The sequence below is a fragment of the Lissotriton helveticus genome, chromosome 3_1, assembly GCF_964261635.1.
Source record: "Lissotriton helveticus chromosome 3_1, aLisHel1.1, whole genome shotgun sequence".
Lineage (NCBI taxonomy): Eukaryota > Metazoa > Chordata > Amphibia > Caudata > Salamandridae > Lissotriton > Lissotriton helveticus.
In genome coordinates this window covers 561,331,828-561,348,678 of record NC_136061.1, presented here as the reverse complement: position 1 = coordinate 561,348,678, position 16,851 = coordinate 561,331,828, and the positions used below count along the sequence as shown (strand labels likewise).

The following is a 16,851-nucleotide window of genomic DNA, read 5'->3' as shown; positions in this document are numbered from 1 at the left end:
AGGCCCAGTGCCTTATCACTCGGGAGGCTGTTTATTGCCGCCAGTATCTCCTCCTTCGAAAAAGGCTTGTCCAGGAATTTCCGATGATAGTCCGCCAACCATACCAGGGCAATAGGCTCAAAGTATTGGTCAAATTCCACCGAGGTGGGTGGAGGGCAGGTGGAGTAAAGATCAGAATAGAAACGGGCGCAAATCTTCCCAGTGGACGTGGTGCGTTCTGGACCCCCGTCGCAGAGGGCGGTAATATAGGAAGCAGCCCGAGGAGGGCGCAGTAGGTTGGCAAGGGTGCGCCCCGGGCAATCCCCCTCTCCAAATCAACGGGCCCGACCCTCTCTGCCCAAAAAGGAGAGTTCGCGGCCAGCTTCGTCAGAAAATTCGGTGTGTATCTGGCGCAAAAGCGCCAGCACATCAGGACCAGTATTCATAACAGAGCAGCATCCAGGTCACGTATCTCTCCCTCCAGCCTAGCCAGCGTAGACCGAATAGACCTGAGAACGCCCGATTGTTTAGATATGCACTCCCCACAAATGTATGCCGTAAAACTCTCCCAGACAACGGAAGCTGAGTCCACTGATCCCACGTTGAGCTCGAAAAAATTAGTGATGGAGGACTGAATTTTGTCGCAGAATACAGCGCCCCTGAGGGCACTGGGAGAAAGGCGCCTGGAGAAGGCCCGACGCTGAGAGAGGGGGGGTTTGAAGATAAGTTGAACAGGCACATGATCAGATAGGGTTCGGGCCATGTGAGTGGCGTCGACCACCCAAGACAAAACATCAGGTGAAGTTATCCAAAGGTCTATTCTCGACCAGCAGCCGCGCGCACCCGTCACACAAGTCCCCTCACGGGCCTCCGGGCGGAGATGACGCCAAACGTCGAAGAGCAAATTATCAGTCAGGATAGAGGACAGAGCACTGGTAGCCCGCGGGTGGAACTGGTGGACCCCCGAGCGGTCCAGCGCAGCGGAGAAGGCTATATTAAAATCCCTACCCCAGATCACAGCAGCAGGGCTGCAGGAGGAGATCAGATGCCACACGTGATGAAAAAAATTGGGGTCATCAGAGTTAGAGCCATAGACCGTAGCGATTGTAACCGGCTGGGCATATAGGAGACCGTGCAGAACCACGTATCTACCCTCCGGATCGATTAGGGCATTGGAAGTCTGCCAGGGTAGACCTCGGCGCAGCAGAATTGAGATCCCCCCCCTGGCGTAGGAGGAATAAGTAAAGGGAAAGGCCTCCCCACAGTAACGCGCATGCAGCCTGGATACCGAGCTAGGGAGTAGGTGAGTTTCTTGCAATAAGCAAATATCTACGCAGTGGTGCTGCAAGTGGGCATGGGTCAGGTGGGCTTTGCGGAAGTCATTAAGGTCACGGACATTCCAAGTCCAGCACGTAATGTGAGCCATTTAGGGAAGAGTCAGAGGCCGTGGAGCGCGGGGGAATCTGCCGGGAAATCAATCGTGTCACACCCCCCAATCCAGCAGGAGGGAGCGGGAACCCCTCGGGTCAGGGAGGACAGGTGGCGGCCCGAAGGACGCTGACTCCAGACCGGGGAGGGCAGACGCCTGCGCCAGGAAGCAAGAGGATCGGTGGTATGAGAAACGCACCGCCGTGACACATCTGATGAGGGGAGAAGGGCATATCAAGGCAGCAGAAGGCAAGCGCCAGGCTGAAGAAATGCACTCCATCACTTAGGCAACAAGACAGGGCCGCAGATAGGGCGCATTGCTGGGGATGGAATAAATATGACTAGTTTGATTCAAAAGAGCAGCAAGTGTCTCGCCGAGCACGGGATGCAGAAGATCAGACATGACACAATATAAGCATTGGAGCATGCAAAGAGAAAAAAACAGTAACAAGACAGCAATACAACAAAACCACAGCATCTTGTGGAGAACAACCCCACTCCCCCACCCCCACCCCACCCCACCCCACCAGAAAAACTAGGTCCGTACCTAGTGGACCTGACCCAAAACTCCCCACACCCCACCTCCTACCACCCACTCCAACCCCTCAATCAGGCTGAGAATACCACCCACCCCACCCCGGGAACCCAAAACTTGGATCGGGAATCAAAAACAAAGATGTGGGAATCATCCCATGTCAGGGCTCAGCGGACACCCCTGCGAGACAGCAGGGTGGCCAAGCTAAGAGCAAAAAGCAGCCTCTTGAAAAATAAAGTGTAACACATACATTTCACATGTCCAGCGGGTCTGAAGAGGAGCCTCAAAACAGCAAAGAAGGGAAAAGGAGAATACATGGCCCAATAGCAGCTGCGGGGACTAGTAAAGCAACACATATGAGCAACCCACAGTTCGCATGAATTAAGGCACCCGCAGACAATAAAGGGGTGAGAGATGCGAGTAACAGATCAGCATGGATACAGAGGTCTGATATCAATCACAATAAACAACAAGAAATACAAACAGTGACTGGCCTGGACAGTTAGTCATTGTCACTTAGCTGATTGGTGGTTTCATGGGATGACCCCGAGGGGGAATTCCTACATTCTTTGTCAAGGCGTTTGGCAAAGGCAAGCGCTTACCTCGGGTCGGGGAATACCAGCGTCTTGGTGCCCTGGCGGACCCTCAGTTTCGCCGGATAGGCAAGGGAGTAAGACACATCATGTTTTTGGAGGATTCACTTGGCTGGCAGAAACTCTCTTCTTGCAGCTTGCACGGACACGGTGTTATCGGGGTAGAAGGAGAGGGTATTTCCTTGGTACATGATGCCGCCCCTGTCCCTGGCGGCCCGGAGGATGGCATCTCAGTCGCGAAAGTTCAATGTCTTGGCGACGATGGGGCGGGGGGGGGCATACCAGGGCGAGGACGGGGGCCAAGGGACCGGTGCGCACGTTCCACCACAAAGAAGGATGAGAGGACATCCCCAAAGAGCTCCCTGAGTAGGTCCTCCAGATAATCCTCCATTTTGGAGATGTTGGTGGACTCGGGAAGGCCCGTAAGGCGAAGGTTGCTCCGGCGGGAGCGCGCCTCCAAGTCCTCATTCTTTTCACGAATGACCGCCAGGATTTTATCCATTTGGAGCAGCTTCTTCGATCTTGAGTGGCCGCATCCTCGGCGTCGGAGACCCTGGATTCAACATGAAGGAGCCTATTGTCGTGAGAGTCCACCCGTGCCTTCACCGAGTCGAGGCGAGCCGAGAGCTGTTCCAGTTGAGAGGCGATCCCAGAGACTGCCAATTTCACCTCCAACATTATAGCTTTGAGATAGTCGTCGCGGCCAGGGAGAGCGTATGGGGCACGGGCAGAGTCCGCTGCCTCCGAGCCCGCACCGTCCTGACGGGAAGACCTGCGGAGCTCGAAAGCTATCTTGGGCTGCTTGGGGTCCGATTTCCCCATGGTGATGTGGCTTGCTACAGAGACGGCCAGCGGAGGAAAGACCCTAGGCTTGAGAAAAGAATGCCGCTGGAGCCCACCAGTGGGCAAGGTGTCAGGAGGACAAGCAAGGCTACAGACTGCCGAACCACGCAACGTGGTGCGACCATGCAGGTGAGTAGGAAGAAAGACAGGCCCGATTCACCAGCTACTTTCCGGGCTCCGCGGCAAGGTATAAGTCCGATAGTATTTCACCAGGGGCCAAGTTAGACGGTCAGTGACCTCACCGACCACAGGCGGCACAGAACCCAGGTCCCTGGCCCACCAGACCCAGCAGGACCCCGGCAGGGGGGCAGCTGCGCGCGTGTTTATCCCTGGAGGTTGCGGGGCGAACAGTAGCAGGCAGCCCAGCACTCGGCCCCACAGGCTGGGGCACTTGGGATCAAAGAGAAGTCCCAAAGCAAGGGGGGCCAGCCACCAATTCAGGAATCACAGGCGAGGAAGGGGCTTCAGTGAATGCCAGGAACTCAGCAGTGCAGGAAGCCCAGGCAGGGTGTGGCAGGTCGCGAATGACACCAGCAGTAGGAGCCGTCCACTCACAGGGGAGAGCGTGGCAAGAGGTCGGGAGAGGAACCACCAGGCCCGGGCCACAGCAGTCAGCAGGTGGATGAATCTAGATTATAGTGCTGACAGTCGAGGGGTGAGGCCCTGCCCCAGAGTTGTTCGCTGGGTTGCCCGATGTCGTAGAGGCCGGATCGGGGCTAAGTGGAGGAGAGGCCACCCAACGACCGCAGTCGGAGCCGCACCCGGGCCCCACGCCGCCAGATGGAGGGGGCGGCGATAACCCAGGCACGGGTCCGCTCAAGGCCCAAAGGGAGCAGGAGTCTGCGCCCCACAGAGGGAGGCGCACCCGGAGAGGACCGGCTAGAGCCCCCGCACCAAACCCCGGGGACCCGGCCCCACACCAGGGCCGCAGCCGAGGCGGAAGCTAGGCCCCAACTAGGCCGCAGCGCCACACGCGCAGGCCAGGCAGCCGGGAGCCCCCAGCCCACCACCAGCAGCCCCCCCCTCAGGACACCACTCACCGCCAGGCAGCCGGTGCAAGGCCGCTGCGCCTCACCGAGTACCACGGACCAGGTATGATGATGCCACCGAGGCTCCGGGAGAAAGGCAGTGCGGGCCCGGCACCAGCCCGGAGCCCGATCATCAACCCGGGGACGTCTGAGTCAGCCGAAGACAGTCCCAGGTAACTTCTCACAATCCCACGGTCAAGGTGTGGGTAGCGAAGGGCAGCAAAACACGTTCAGGCTGCAGGATCGTGGCGGATAAAGAGCTTGGCCGGCAGAGCCCAGTCACAGTGCGGCCATCTTGCAGCCGGCCAAGCCACGCCCCCCCAACTCTTTCTGAAACTTAAGTTTGAGACTTAGCCTACGAGAAACTGGAAATCCAAGTTGCCACCTCCAATTACTATTTCTAGGTACAGGAAAACTTTGTGTGATGCTACGTTTTCAGTACAGCCAGCTAATTTTGGCAACACTCTCCTGAAATGAATAACCCCACAAGCCACCTCCAATTTCTGAATAGTAATAAATATATGGTGATCCATGCTTTCCTGCGTGATCATGGCACACAACTATTGACAACCAGCACTTGTCCAATAGAAAGTCCTAAGGATCACAGCCTTGAGAACCACAAACAAGATGAATATTAAAAGTATGTAGAAGAAAGTTTTAAAATGCCCGGACTAATCTAATTGAGTTTGTAGTCGCAGTGTAGCTCTATCAACTGCTGTGTCACACAAACAGCTTGGCACACAACACCAGAGTCGCAATAACAAGAACGCCGAAGCCCACAGGTCTTCAAGAAGACCCAACACTTTCCAAATAAGTCAAACAGGACCATAGACCCTGCCAACCATGGACTATTGCAACAATCCATGTTACTAACAAGGACTCCACAGAGCTGGTAGCACTGCAGTCTATAAATACAACACTGAACAGTACAAATATTTCACACATGGCAATTACTAGTACTAACAAATGTCTTTTTTTTTTTAAAGGTTCAATATATTTTCATTTTGAATTAAGGTAGTAGAAAGATTTCAAACAAGAAGTGGCCTAAGGGCCTTGTATTATGTAGCCCTTTAATGCAGTAAGTGGCACAAAATCATGAGCTCTTGCAAAATAACCTCTTTTTTCCCAATGATCCAGAAGTGCAAAAGAACACACAAATCACAGGTCAATGATTTATTTAGATGTTGCCATACACTAAGCTTCTGGAAGCTATGTATGCTCTTGTTTTGAAGTTAAGAGGAGAACAATGCTGCGAAGACTACGGTGGTAGCTTAAATCGGTGGAGCAATACAGAAAGGTCTTCTCTTGAAAAGAGACTGCATCTTCCGTTGATAAATCTGTAATTTAAAAAATATACTGGCTTGTTTTATAACTAGATTTTGTAAACTTCCATATCAATACTGCAGGAAAGTGCAACACATTGTCTTCAGGCAACCCCCAAAGTAAAAACCAATGGCAAGTGGACTGACAAGTGCACCTTGAATTGGCACCAGAATGGTTCCCCTTTTCACCAGCACAGATCGTTGGAGTACTGAGTTTATGAACCATGCAAACAAATTGTCTGGCATTTTGACCAGATTGTTCAGTGAACTTAAATTACTGTACAGTCAAAAACATCGACAGCTACCCACCAATGTACAGCAGCTAATAACAGCGACCACAAAATACCAATTTTTAGCAACTATAACATAACAGAAAGTGTATTTGTAAAGCGCACATTCACCCAAGGGTATCTTGGCATTGAATAACAGATGTTTATTGTTACCCAACTCAATAGTACTCATTTTAATGACCTCGGAAGGATAAGGCTTAGTGGACCCGCTAGGCTTTGAACCTGTGACCACGAAGTCAAAACACAAGCCCCTACAATGGACACATTTGTCTACTAAGCCACAAGACATGGATTAAAAAAAATACTTTGTTAGACCTGGCATCCATGGCGTGTTTTCCCCAAAACATTTTAACTTCAGATCTCCTGAAGACATTAACTTAGCATTGCGCCTTTCCTCCTAAGACATTAACTTAGCATTGCGCCTTTCCTCTTTATTTTAATCAGGGTAGGAGACCCCACAATTAAAGTTGTTGCTGGTACTCCCAACCCTGTTTTAACTCCCATAAACATCACACACTACTTATTCATCTACACTCATCTACACTCACTAAATCTCTCACCCCCACAGCACCAAACGGCTATTTGGAAAAAGATCTCTGCCAGAGTGCCCCTCATCGGGAGCGCCAGCCAGACGAGGAGCAGCCGATGATGAAGCATCACACCCAACTGGGTGTGTGAGGGCATTACATTCCAAAGACATGGATTCCCATCTCTTTGACTCTGTAGCCTACTGTCCCTTGTATATTGCTAAATTCTAGATCATTCAGGAACACCACAACTTTAATTTTCATATTCCTTGTAGAAAGTTGCCATGTTCTTGACGTAGCCATTTGGAGCCTGCAGTCACACAGAATAGGGTGCTTAGGTGTGACTGGATGGGCCATCACTGGCAGGGTGGTAGGGAGGAGCTGGGCAGAGCCAGACTTCCACCTAAATGGGATGAGTCCTGCCTCCACACGATGGGCCGTGTACCCCCTGTATAGGGCCATGAAGGCAGGGTATATGTCACTTCAAAGGAATGCTTCTAAAAGCTTCTCCCAACTTCAAAGGCACAACTGTGTAGGAAAGAGGACCTCAAACACCAACACTTCAGTAAACTTCTGGACCTCTGGATACTCTGCCAGGAAGGACTTTTGTGCTGTCACAACGCCTGCCACTTTGCTGGACTATTGCTCTACAGGAACTGCTGCCCTGCTGTGCTGGCCTGCTGCCCTCTTGCCTGGGGAAGAAGAACTGGACATGCAACTTCATCTTGAACCCAGGACCCCAGCGTGATTTCAAAGGCTAGTCTGCTGGCCTCCTGATTGGAGCCTCAGGGACATTAAAGGCTTTCCAACCAACTCTAGGACCCAGGTGCAGCGAGTTCTTGATCCCTTGGTGTGGCACAGTGCTCTTAAAATCAAGCTTTTGGGCTATTTGCGACAGTGCGAACTAACCTGTTTACTGAGACTGCACTGCTCGCACAGAAAATCAGCACAAGCAGTCGCCAGCCCAGCTCTTTGCACAAAAAGCATCGATCATATGTGGGGGACTGCCAACGCAAAGCTCCAGCCCGCCCATCCGCAACTCCTAGACTGCTCTTCTCACCAAACCGACTACCGCCTGCGATGCTCTCCTTGCTCCCCGTGACCCTCTGCAACGTGAACAAGACACTTAGTGAGAGGAAATTGGGTGTATTATATGGTGTGGTTGTGCGACCACACAGTGTAAAACACTTACCAACCACTTTAGGTCCAGTATGTTACATCGTTAATACCCTCCACTCAACCCTGGGTAGCTGTGGTACTGAGCAGCAGGTCTTGCACAGAGGAACAAGTGGTGAGAATTCAAACAGCACCAAAATAACTGAAGAAATAGACATGTCACTCAAGAAAGCCAACACCAATTTATAAAAATAGGCTGTATTTTTTTTAAACTTGAAAAAGACCCACTGGAGGGTTCTGCAGATATAGATTTTACCAGCAATAATAAATCAAAGCAATTTTACCCAACCGAAAATAAGCCTTGGCAAAGTCAACAAACTGAGCACTTACAAGCTTTTTCAAGGAAAATTTAGGTAAGAGTCAATGTCGACGGTTAGGAGTACTTGGGGCGACCATCTCCAGCAGGGAGCTAGTCAGGGGAACCAGCAAGGTCCTCAAGAACAGTTACCTTCACAAAAGAAGTAGTCCTTCAACAGTTCCAGGTACTTTATCCATGTTGCAATAGATTCCTATGGAGTGATCCTGATGAAAAAGATGAAGGATGCTGAAGATGCTCCAAGGATGCTGTGGATACAACATGGTCAATGGGGGTCTTCCTGCAGGGATTCTTCGGTCAAAGAAGATGGGTAGAGGGTCCTGGTTGCAGGGTTGATGTCTCACAAAGTCCTCTCTGCTCTGGTCCAGCCGTCACTGGACTACGAGTCAACCATTGTTGTGGTCACAGGCCAAGCCTTCCTGAGTCGATAACTCACCTTTTGAGGGTCCCAGCAACTCTGACGACACGCCCAGATTAAGTGAACTCAGGTGCAACGCTGTGCGTCACTTGGTCGTCGGTGCTGTATGACAGCGGTGGTAGCGGCATGAAGACTTTGGGCTACCAATTTGCCCCAGCAGTCTTCTTCAGCTGTTGTGTCCCTCAGGTGCGAACAGGAGGCCAGTCAGCTGGCCCTTGGAAATTCTCTTTGCTTAACTGTAGGGTCTTTCTCTTCGCTAGCCAGCAAGTGCAGTCTTTATTGGTGCAGCCTCTCTTTGTTGGTCCCTGGGTACAGCAGGGCAATCCTTCTTCGGTCCTTCTTCCAAATTCATTAAGATCGGAGGTCTGGGTGCCAGGGGTGCCCCTCTTATACTTGGAAAAGTACCTCTGTGCAGTATGCAGTTGGTAGCCAATGGGCTACCAGGTTCCCTCTTACCTAGTGATCACTTCCTGTGGAGTGTCTCAAATGGCTATCCCAGGATTCACTATTCTGCACACTTCCAAGATGGCGAGACTCTTCTCCTAGTCTACAGACCTCCCTAGCCCACACCCTGTGGTGTGGCTACCTCAGGGCTAAATGCCCCTGGAGAAACTGGTTTCGTCAACTGATTTCCCTTCTGTGCCAGCATATCTACCTCAACAATGGGGGAGCCCTCCCCCTTGGTGCTACACATCTGCCCTTCAAACTTGGCTTCACCTTTGAAGCTTAGCATTTAGTACTAATACCCAAGTGGCATCCTGCAGGAAGGAGGCAACACTTCTGTGGCCTGAAATCCCTCATTATTCTCTACCCTGAGTCATTACCACGTCTCTCCAGGAGGTCAGAAAGCTGTTTTGTAGAGCAGGCTCCACATGTGCCCGGGAAGGTGAAGGAGTTTTAAAAGGCAACGAAGCGGCAGCTTTGTAAGTAGCACTGCAACAAGTTACATTAATTTCGACTTGAGATACAAGTTGGGCTTAATGTAACGAGTTGTTTGATGCCTTTGCGTGCTCACTTTGGTCCCACCATTCGGTGCAGCTGAGGGGTTCTGCGTGTAACCTTGTACTCGCCAACTGGTCGCTCAAATCTTTTCACAGTAAAAACAGTAGTTGTGTGTTTTTACTATTAGGACATGTATAGTAGATGGTCTGCATTCGTAATATGTTGCGCACAGCCTTAGGCCTGCCAGAAGGGTGACTTACACACATGTCCATTGCTTTCAATGTCAAAGTCAGGCTAGCAGTGCACGACTGCTGAACCATTCTGCAATGGCAGACTTAGGAAGTTGTTTTACTTTGGGTACCGGCAAGGAGGCACAGTACATGCTGCGAGCCCTGGGGTAACCCTCTAACGTACATGCCATGGGTACCAGGGTACCATTTACTAGGGACTTAGAGGTAGGTCAACCGTTTCCAATTGGGTATGGCCAATTCAACATACACTTTTAGGGTAAGGGCACGGGCACTGAGGTCTGGTGATTAGGCCTCATCACACTCAGTCGAAAAACCAGCAGCATCAGTCGACCATACAAAGAGGCATTTCCTTACACTTAGCACAAAACTTGAGAAGGTTAAACTTAAGCAGGAATTATCTGGGACTTACATCCGACGAGTGCTCCATCGCAGTCGGCCTGAACTGTATGATTTGAGCCATTCCAGCGCAACAAGAGAGCTGCCGTTGATACTTTAAGCTTTTAGGCACTAATTTGCGGTTTATTCTTCAAAACTTCATAACTCAGGTTATACAGATAGGATTTTTGTCGTTTGGGTCTTGCTTTATTTATTAAATTCAGCTCCATTTTGCTAACCTCGTGTGGGATTCTTTGTGTGTGTTATTTTCACTGTTTTACTGTCTAAAGTGTTGCACAAATACCTTACATATTGCCTCTACGTTTAGCCGGACTGCTCTGTGCCAAGCTACCAGGGGGTTAAGCACAGGTTAGTTTGAGGTTTGCTTGTGCCTTATCTTGACAGGACTGTGATTGCTGCTTGACCAGGCTCACACTCCAGTCAACCAGTAAACCATTTTCTTACACACTTGCATTTCACCTAATATCTGAACCTCAAGGTCATGGGCTTTATAGTTAAATTAAGGACAATACTTTTCATATTTTTTCTTATTCAAAAATCAGAATGAAGCACAACACAATCCAGAAGCAAAGAATGGTTACTCTTATAAACGTAGTGCTAAAACTGCATGTGTTACACATCAAGATACTTTGCCTCAAAAAATTCTAATGAGAAATCCATAAAAATGACAACAGTTAGAGTTTGATGGTATGTACTTACTAAGAGCTACTATCCGTTTCATTCTGATCAAGATTCTCACTGACGTTAAGAGCAATTGTTAAATCAGTGTTTGCTTTGTGGGGAGAGTCTCCCTGTGATGTAGATGGAGAAGACATTTGAACAGGAGTGGATGTCAGTTCCTGTTCTTTGCACAAGACTGAAAAAGAGGTGGAAAAGGTCGGTAAGGGAGACAAATCTGCACACACAGGAGTTCGCTTCAACCTGATAATCCTATTCAAAGTGGGCTTCTTTGAGGGCAGTGGAGAAATTGTAGTAGAGGAGGTGGTCTTACAGCTCCCTGGAGCAGTCTGTTTCAAGGTCAATTCTGCAAAAGAAAAATTCACACTGCTGGAAGGCACCATGTTGCTGTTAGAAGGACGGGTTTGTGATACTGTTTTGTGCAGAACAAAACCACCATTGCTGGATCGCTTTACTGGAATTGCAACACGCAAAGGAGTTCTGGAAATGTCCAGGGCAGGCACTTTTACTGCAGTTGAGTTCTTGATTTTAATTTGAGTGCTGGTGGAAGGACCAGAAAAGCGGATAGGTTTGTGACTGGTTTTTGAAGTCCCAGCTTCCTGATCATCTTCATTGAAATGGATGATCCGCCTGTAAATACACAAATCTGTTAGCACATGGGCATGTCCAATATTATGACACGGCAACACAATGCAATAACAATAGCAGCTGCGTAGTTGTGGACATGGCAAAAAAATTAAGTCTATTTTTAGAAAATATATTTGGACTAAAAGAACAAATTATTTACCTTCGCTAATGCCTTATCTGTTAAGAGAATTTATCTAGCCGCAGATTCCTTACACTAAAATTATCCCAAAGCTTCAGACTGGATCTGGATTTTTTTCCCCAGGAGGAGTAACCCTGCGTGCCAGTAGGTAGTGTACACTGGCTCCACATGGTATTGTCGGCATCATCCATGCCAGAATTGACATGCGCAGCGCCTATATAAGTGCCACCCCAGTGAGATGCAGTCCGCTTCTTTTCACGACTTTCCACGCAAGGAGCCACGAAGAACACAGACTACAGGTGTGTGGAACTAGGGCCCTGAAAAGAGGAATAGCCCTGGTCTAGAAATCTGTTGGCAGAGCCGGGATGATAGGAGGGTCAGTGAGGAATCTGAGGCTAGACAATCTCTACAACATAAGGTGTTGGCGAAGGTTAGTCACTTGTTCATCTGATAGAGACTTGAAGCTGCTAATTCCTTACCTTAGAATAGATACCCACACAATACCTCACTGGAGAAGGTCCTGCAAAGCAGATTTAAACCAGAAAGTCCTGCAGGGTCGAATGGGCAAAGTGCCAGTCTAGATGGAACGGATTGTTCAGGCTTGGTGCTTGGTGAACATGTGCAGTGAGGCCTACATTGTTGCCTGGCAAATGTCCGGGACCGGAACTCCGCATGTCAATGCAGTGGTCGCAGCCTTCACCCTAGTGGAATGAGGATGCAAACCCTCTGGGGGTTGCTTCTTGGATAATGTGTAGAAGATCTTAATGCAGAGTATATTCCATCGGGAGATGGTTCATTTTTCTGCATGGTCTTCCCTTTCTAGGCTCCTACATACCCCACAAAGAGTTGATCGTCCATCTGGAAATGCTCAGTGCGGTCAAGATAGAGCGACAATGCTCTCTAGACAGTATGTCTCATGTTCCTTAGAGGGATGAGGCGGAGTATAAAAGGCAGGCAAAGTGATGGACTGGCCTATGTGGTACTGGGTCACTACCTACGGCAAGAAGGATGATCAAGTCCGAAGGACAAGTTTGTCTAGGGGGGTAGGGAGGGGAAAAAAGATATACAGAGGCTGGGATGACTGCCCCTGCAGTTCACGCACCCTCCGGGCAGATGTAATAGCCACCAGAAAAGCGGTCTTGATGGTGAGGAGCCTGAGGGTAGGTATGAAGCGGATCAAAGGTAGCGCACATTATTTTTATTTTTTAACTTTATCGTTTTTCATTTCAACAACAAAACACATCAACATAATGCCAATGGTTATGAAGACAGATTCATTGTCACGTAACACATCAACAATCTGGTAGGTAAGTGAACATACAAAGCGACCAACTTAGCACGACACAGAAGAGCCTAGGTAGGGTGGACATTGAACAAAAAGGAAAGATTAGCAAGTCAGTCTGATAAATCATTATTCAATGTCAGTAGGTAGTCTAGCAGGGGTTTAAGTCTGAAGGACGAGGTTGTGGTATCGCATATTCTTCGCTTGCTTTATCACAATAGATCATGTTTTTCAACCATGCAGAATCAGTGGAATACGTTTTACTGTCCAATGAAGTGCCAAAGCATGTTTCGCAAGCAGTAGTGGAATGACAGGAAATCTGCAGATTCTTTTTGGAAGGTCATGAACATATACCAGCAGAGCCAGGAGCGGGACATGCGCAAACGTGACCAGTCATGGTGGAAATTAAGATTTGAGCCCAATATGTTCCAAAGGTAAGAACAAGTTAAGGTCCTACTGAGGCATAACGAGGGAAGCTGAAGAAAACGTGTTGCAGACCATTAAGGAATCCATTTACAATAGGGTACTTGAAGCAGGAAGGCTGATCTGGCAGATGCAGAAAGGTGGAGCGAGCAGGTAAATAACCCTTTGATGTGTCCAACGCAGAGCCCTGCTGGGCCAGGATAAGGACAAACAAGAAAACTTGGGAAAGGAGTGTGGATAAGGAGGTCAACCTGTTTTTTTGTACACCATGCCACAATTTTTTTCTAGCGGCCGGCGTATACCATCTTGGTGGAGGGATAACAAGCTGGTAAGATAACATTACAGACTTTAGCTGAAGGTCAAAAGCTTTCAAGTGTCGCCGCTCAATTTCTACGCATGAAGAAGTGTTGATAGGTACAGTTGCAACAGGAGATCCTTCTGAAGGGGCAGCCTGAATGGAGGACCAGTGGACATGCTCAACAGCTTGGGGTACCAGACGCTCCAAGCCCAGTCCGGAGCCACAAGGATGACTTGAGCCTAGTCGTTCTTGATCTTCTTGAGAACTCTGGGCAGGAGAGGTATTGGAGAAAGGCATACAGGAGGCCGGAGCTCCACCCAAGACAAAACATCTCCCAGCGAGAGTGCTCGTTCTCTGCTATGGCAAAAAATCTAACCAATGCTCTCCCCACTGTTGAAAGAGACCTTGCACTACCTCAGTTTAGAGATGCCATTTGTGATCCGCTAAGTATCTTCATATAAGTTAGTCTGCTCTGGCGTTTAGAGAGCCCGTCCGGAGTTGAACCACCAGGGAAATGCCCCGACATTCTAGCCATGTCCAGAGGCGCAGGACCTCTTGACAGAGGGTCAATGCCCCCACCCAGCCCTGTTTGTTGAAGTACCAAATGGTGAACACCTTCAGTAGTCTTCCCTTGTTTCTTTCTCTGCCAATTGCATCGCATGGGAGCTTCAATAGGTTGATGTGGAATCCGGATTCCATGGGAATCTATGACTCTTTGACCATTGGACATACTCATGGCATACTTGTTAAACATGGGAGGGGTTGCCTAGTCCAGTTCTATTTCTCTATATTTCTCTATATGGTACCATTGTGAATGTTGGTTTTCTACTGCTTTTTGTAAATAACATGTGGAGACTTTCTTGATATACTCAGGCACATACACACACCAGATTGTAATATGTTGCCACTTTGTAGTCTGTCCGCTCCATCGTTTCTTTTTTGGTAATGCATCACCGATACTCTTTAATGTTCAAAGATGGCAACCGCCATCTAGTCAAGACTTTCGGAATGTCCTCTTTCTGCTTCCACACACATGCCATGGTTACTGCTGGAATTTAAATTCAGATGCCGCAAGGAGACTGAATTGTGATAACAGACAGTTGCAGGTAAGCATTCACAGCACTGCTGACAATATTTATGACCAACAAGTATTTTTCTATTATGGAACGGCTGGGCACGCAGACGTATGCTATGCTTTACGGTCACTTTTAGGTATTCAAGGCCGCAGCTTCTTCTCTTCTTCCTGGACTTAGACGGTGTACCTCAATGCTGCGTTAAGCCTAAGGTTAATGTCTAATACTGAATACGTATCTGCTGTTGCTGACAGCCTAACAGAATTATACACCTGGACGTATACGGGATAGCATATACTGATGAGGATACTTTGCTTTAGACACTAGTGCATTCCTTGATTGGACAACATATAAAACTAACTGGGCTAATTTTTGACTGGTTCTTCCATGGGAACGGATATTTACGTGACTTGGCAATACCTTTCAACTAAAAGCAGCAAAAGGTACTCTTAAGGTGAGGTTAGCAGAAGAGTAATTGTTTTACCCTACTGCATTATATGTATATGTATGTGTGTGTATGTGTATATATATATATATATATATATATTACCTACTGGCGGTCGCCAGTAGGTATATATAGTTAGGATCTATGGGATTTTTGAAAATTCTATGTCTAATAACTTTGGCGTTTGTGGACGGAATTGGCTGAAATTTTCAGGAAAATGGAACATTTTGTTTCTGAGCAGCCCCTGAAAATGTTGGGGGGGTTTCGTCAAGGGGGGGCCGAGAAAAAAGGGGGGTCTCAAAACGCATTTTTCCCATGTTAATTTCCATAGGGCGGTTGGCCTCACTTTTAGCTCGAACGGCTGAATGGATTTGCACGAAACTTGGCAAAATTGTAGGGACTGGTAGCCCGATGTGCCTTTGCTAGGTCTCAATATATGTGCTCCAGTGGATTTTGAGAAATTAACGTTCAAAAATATATATATATCTGTAACAGCGCTCCGGGTAGCGCTCCGGTTCGCGTACTTGACGCGTAACGGAACTTCGCGAAGCGAAGCTGATTGGCTCTCCGGTGTCTGTCAACATTCTAAACAGTCCGGAGCGGCCGCCATCTTGTCTCTCGGTAGGATCGAGAGACAAGAGGAGGCCAAAACAAAGGGGGAAATGACCATAAGGGGGCATAGTAGATCCTCCCTGACCCCCTAGGTTTGATGTGGAGGCTTTAAAAGGGCCCCGCGGGGCAAAAAAAAAAATATATTTTTTTGCGTGGGGAGCGCCCGGTACGCTTTTGTGCAATGGGCGGTGGTAATCTAAATGATATGGGGGGGGGGGGGGGGGCAGCGTTCAAAGCACATCAGCGTGCATAAACACGAAAATGTTTTTATCTACCACGTACTTGACTTATCTCTCTGAGATGCATTCCCTTGTGTTTCGGCAATGGTAGTCTGTTCATTACATAGATCGCCCGAGGGCGGTAGTACAGACCGCGCGTAGGAAAGGGTCAAAAGCCAGGGGTATAGGAGTATGTAACAAGCGAGTCATTTAATTGAAAAAACTAAACGTGACAAACGGTTGCAGGATCAGTGAAGGTTGATTTTATAATTGAATGTATATAGGGTTGTCCGTATTCCTAGTCAGTACCCTTCCCCGCCCGCCATGTGCACAAAGACCGCATACATCCCCCATAACGTCAAGGCTAAGTAACTAGAACGTCATAAGGAGTTGCAAGTCGCTCCCATACTGGCGCCATTTTGGTCTAGGCCAGGCAGGTCCAGAGTATAGTTCAATGTCTCCAATAAGTAGCGGCAGGACCAGAATCCCTTTTGGCAGTTCTGGCTTCTTCATTACGAGCACTAGAAAACAAGACATTCTGGGCAATACCACCCTTGACGCAGCCCTTTATTCTACAAGATGGTGTCTTTCAAAAGCCAGGGGTATAGGAGTATGTAACAAGCAAGCCATTTAATTGAAAAAAATAAACGTGACAAGCGGTTGCAGGATCAGTGAAGGTTGATTTTTTAATTGAAAGTATAACAGGATCAGTTACAATAAAATCGTCCATACGCATACCATGGGCGAGTATCATGGGTAACATTACTTCAATGCTTTATTAATACAATAATCAATAATGAAAAATCGACATCAATAGGGTTGTCCGTATTCCCAGTCAGTACCCTTCCCCGCCCGCAATGTGCACAAAGACCGCATACATCCCCCATAACGTCAAGGCTAAGTAACTAGAACGTCATAAGAAGTTGCAATTCGCTCCCATACTGGCGCCATTTTGGTCGAGGCCAGGCAGGTCCAGAGTATAGTTCAATGTGTCCAATAAGTAGCGGCAGGA

The 16,851-nt window shown here is 48.5% G+C and overlaps 1 protein-coding gene across 4 annotated transcripts in view; it reads right to left on the bottom strand.

Annotated features, from left to right (window-relative positions):
• Positions 1-7,903: 7,903 nt before the first annotated feature.
• Positions 7,904-16,851, bottom strand: part of KCTD18 (potassium channel tetramerization domain containing 18) — a 284,906-nt gene continuing 275,958 nt past the window's right edge. For all 4 annotated transcript variants that reach the window (XM_078680493.1, XM_078680490.1, XM_078680494.1 and 1 more), the window contains one exon: positions 7,904-11,352. In XM_078680493.1, coding sequence (XP_078536619.1) covers positions 10,743-11,352 — 610 coding nt within the window. In that variant the 3' untranslated portion in view covers positions 7,904-10,742. The remainder of the gene's footprint in view (positions 11,353-16,851) is intronic.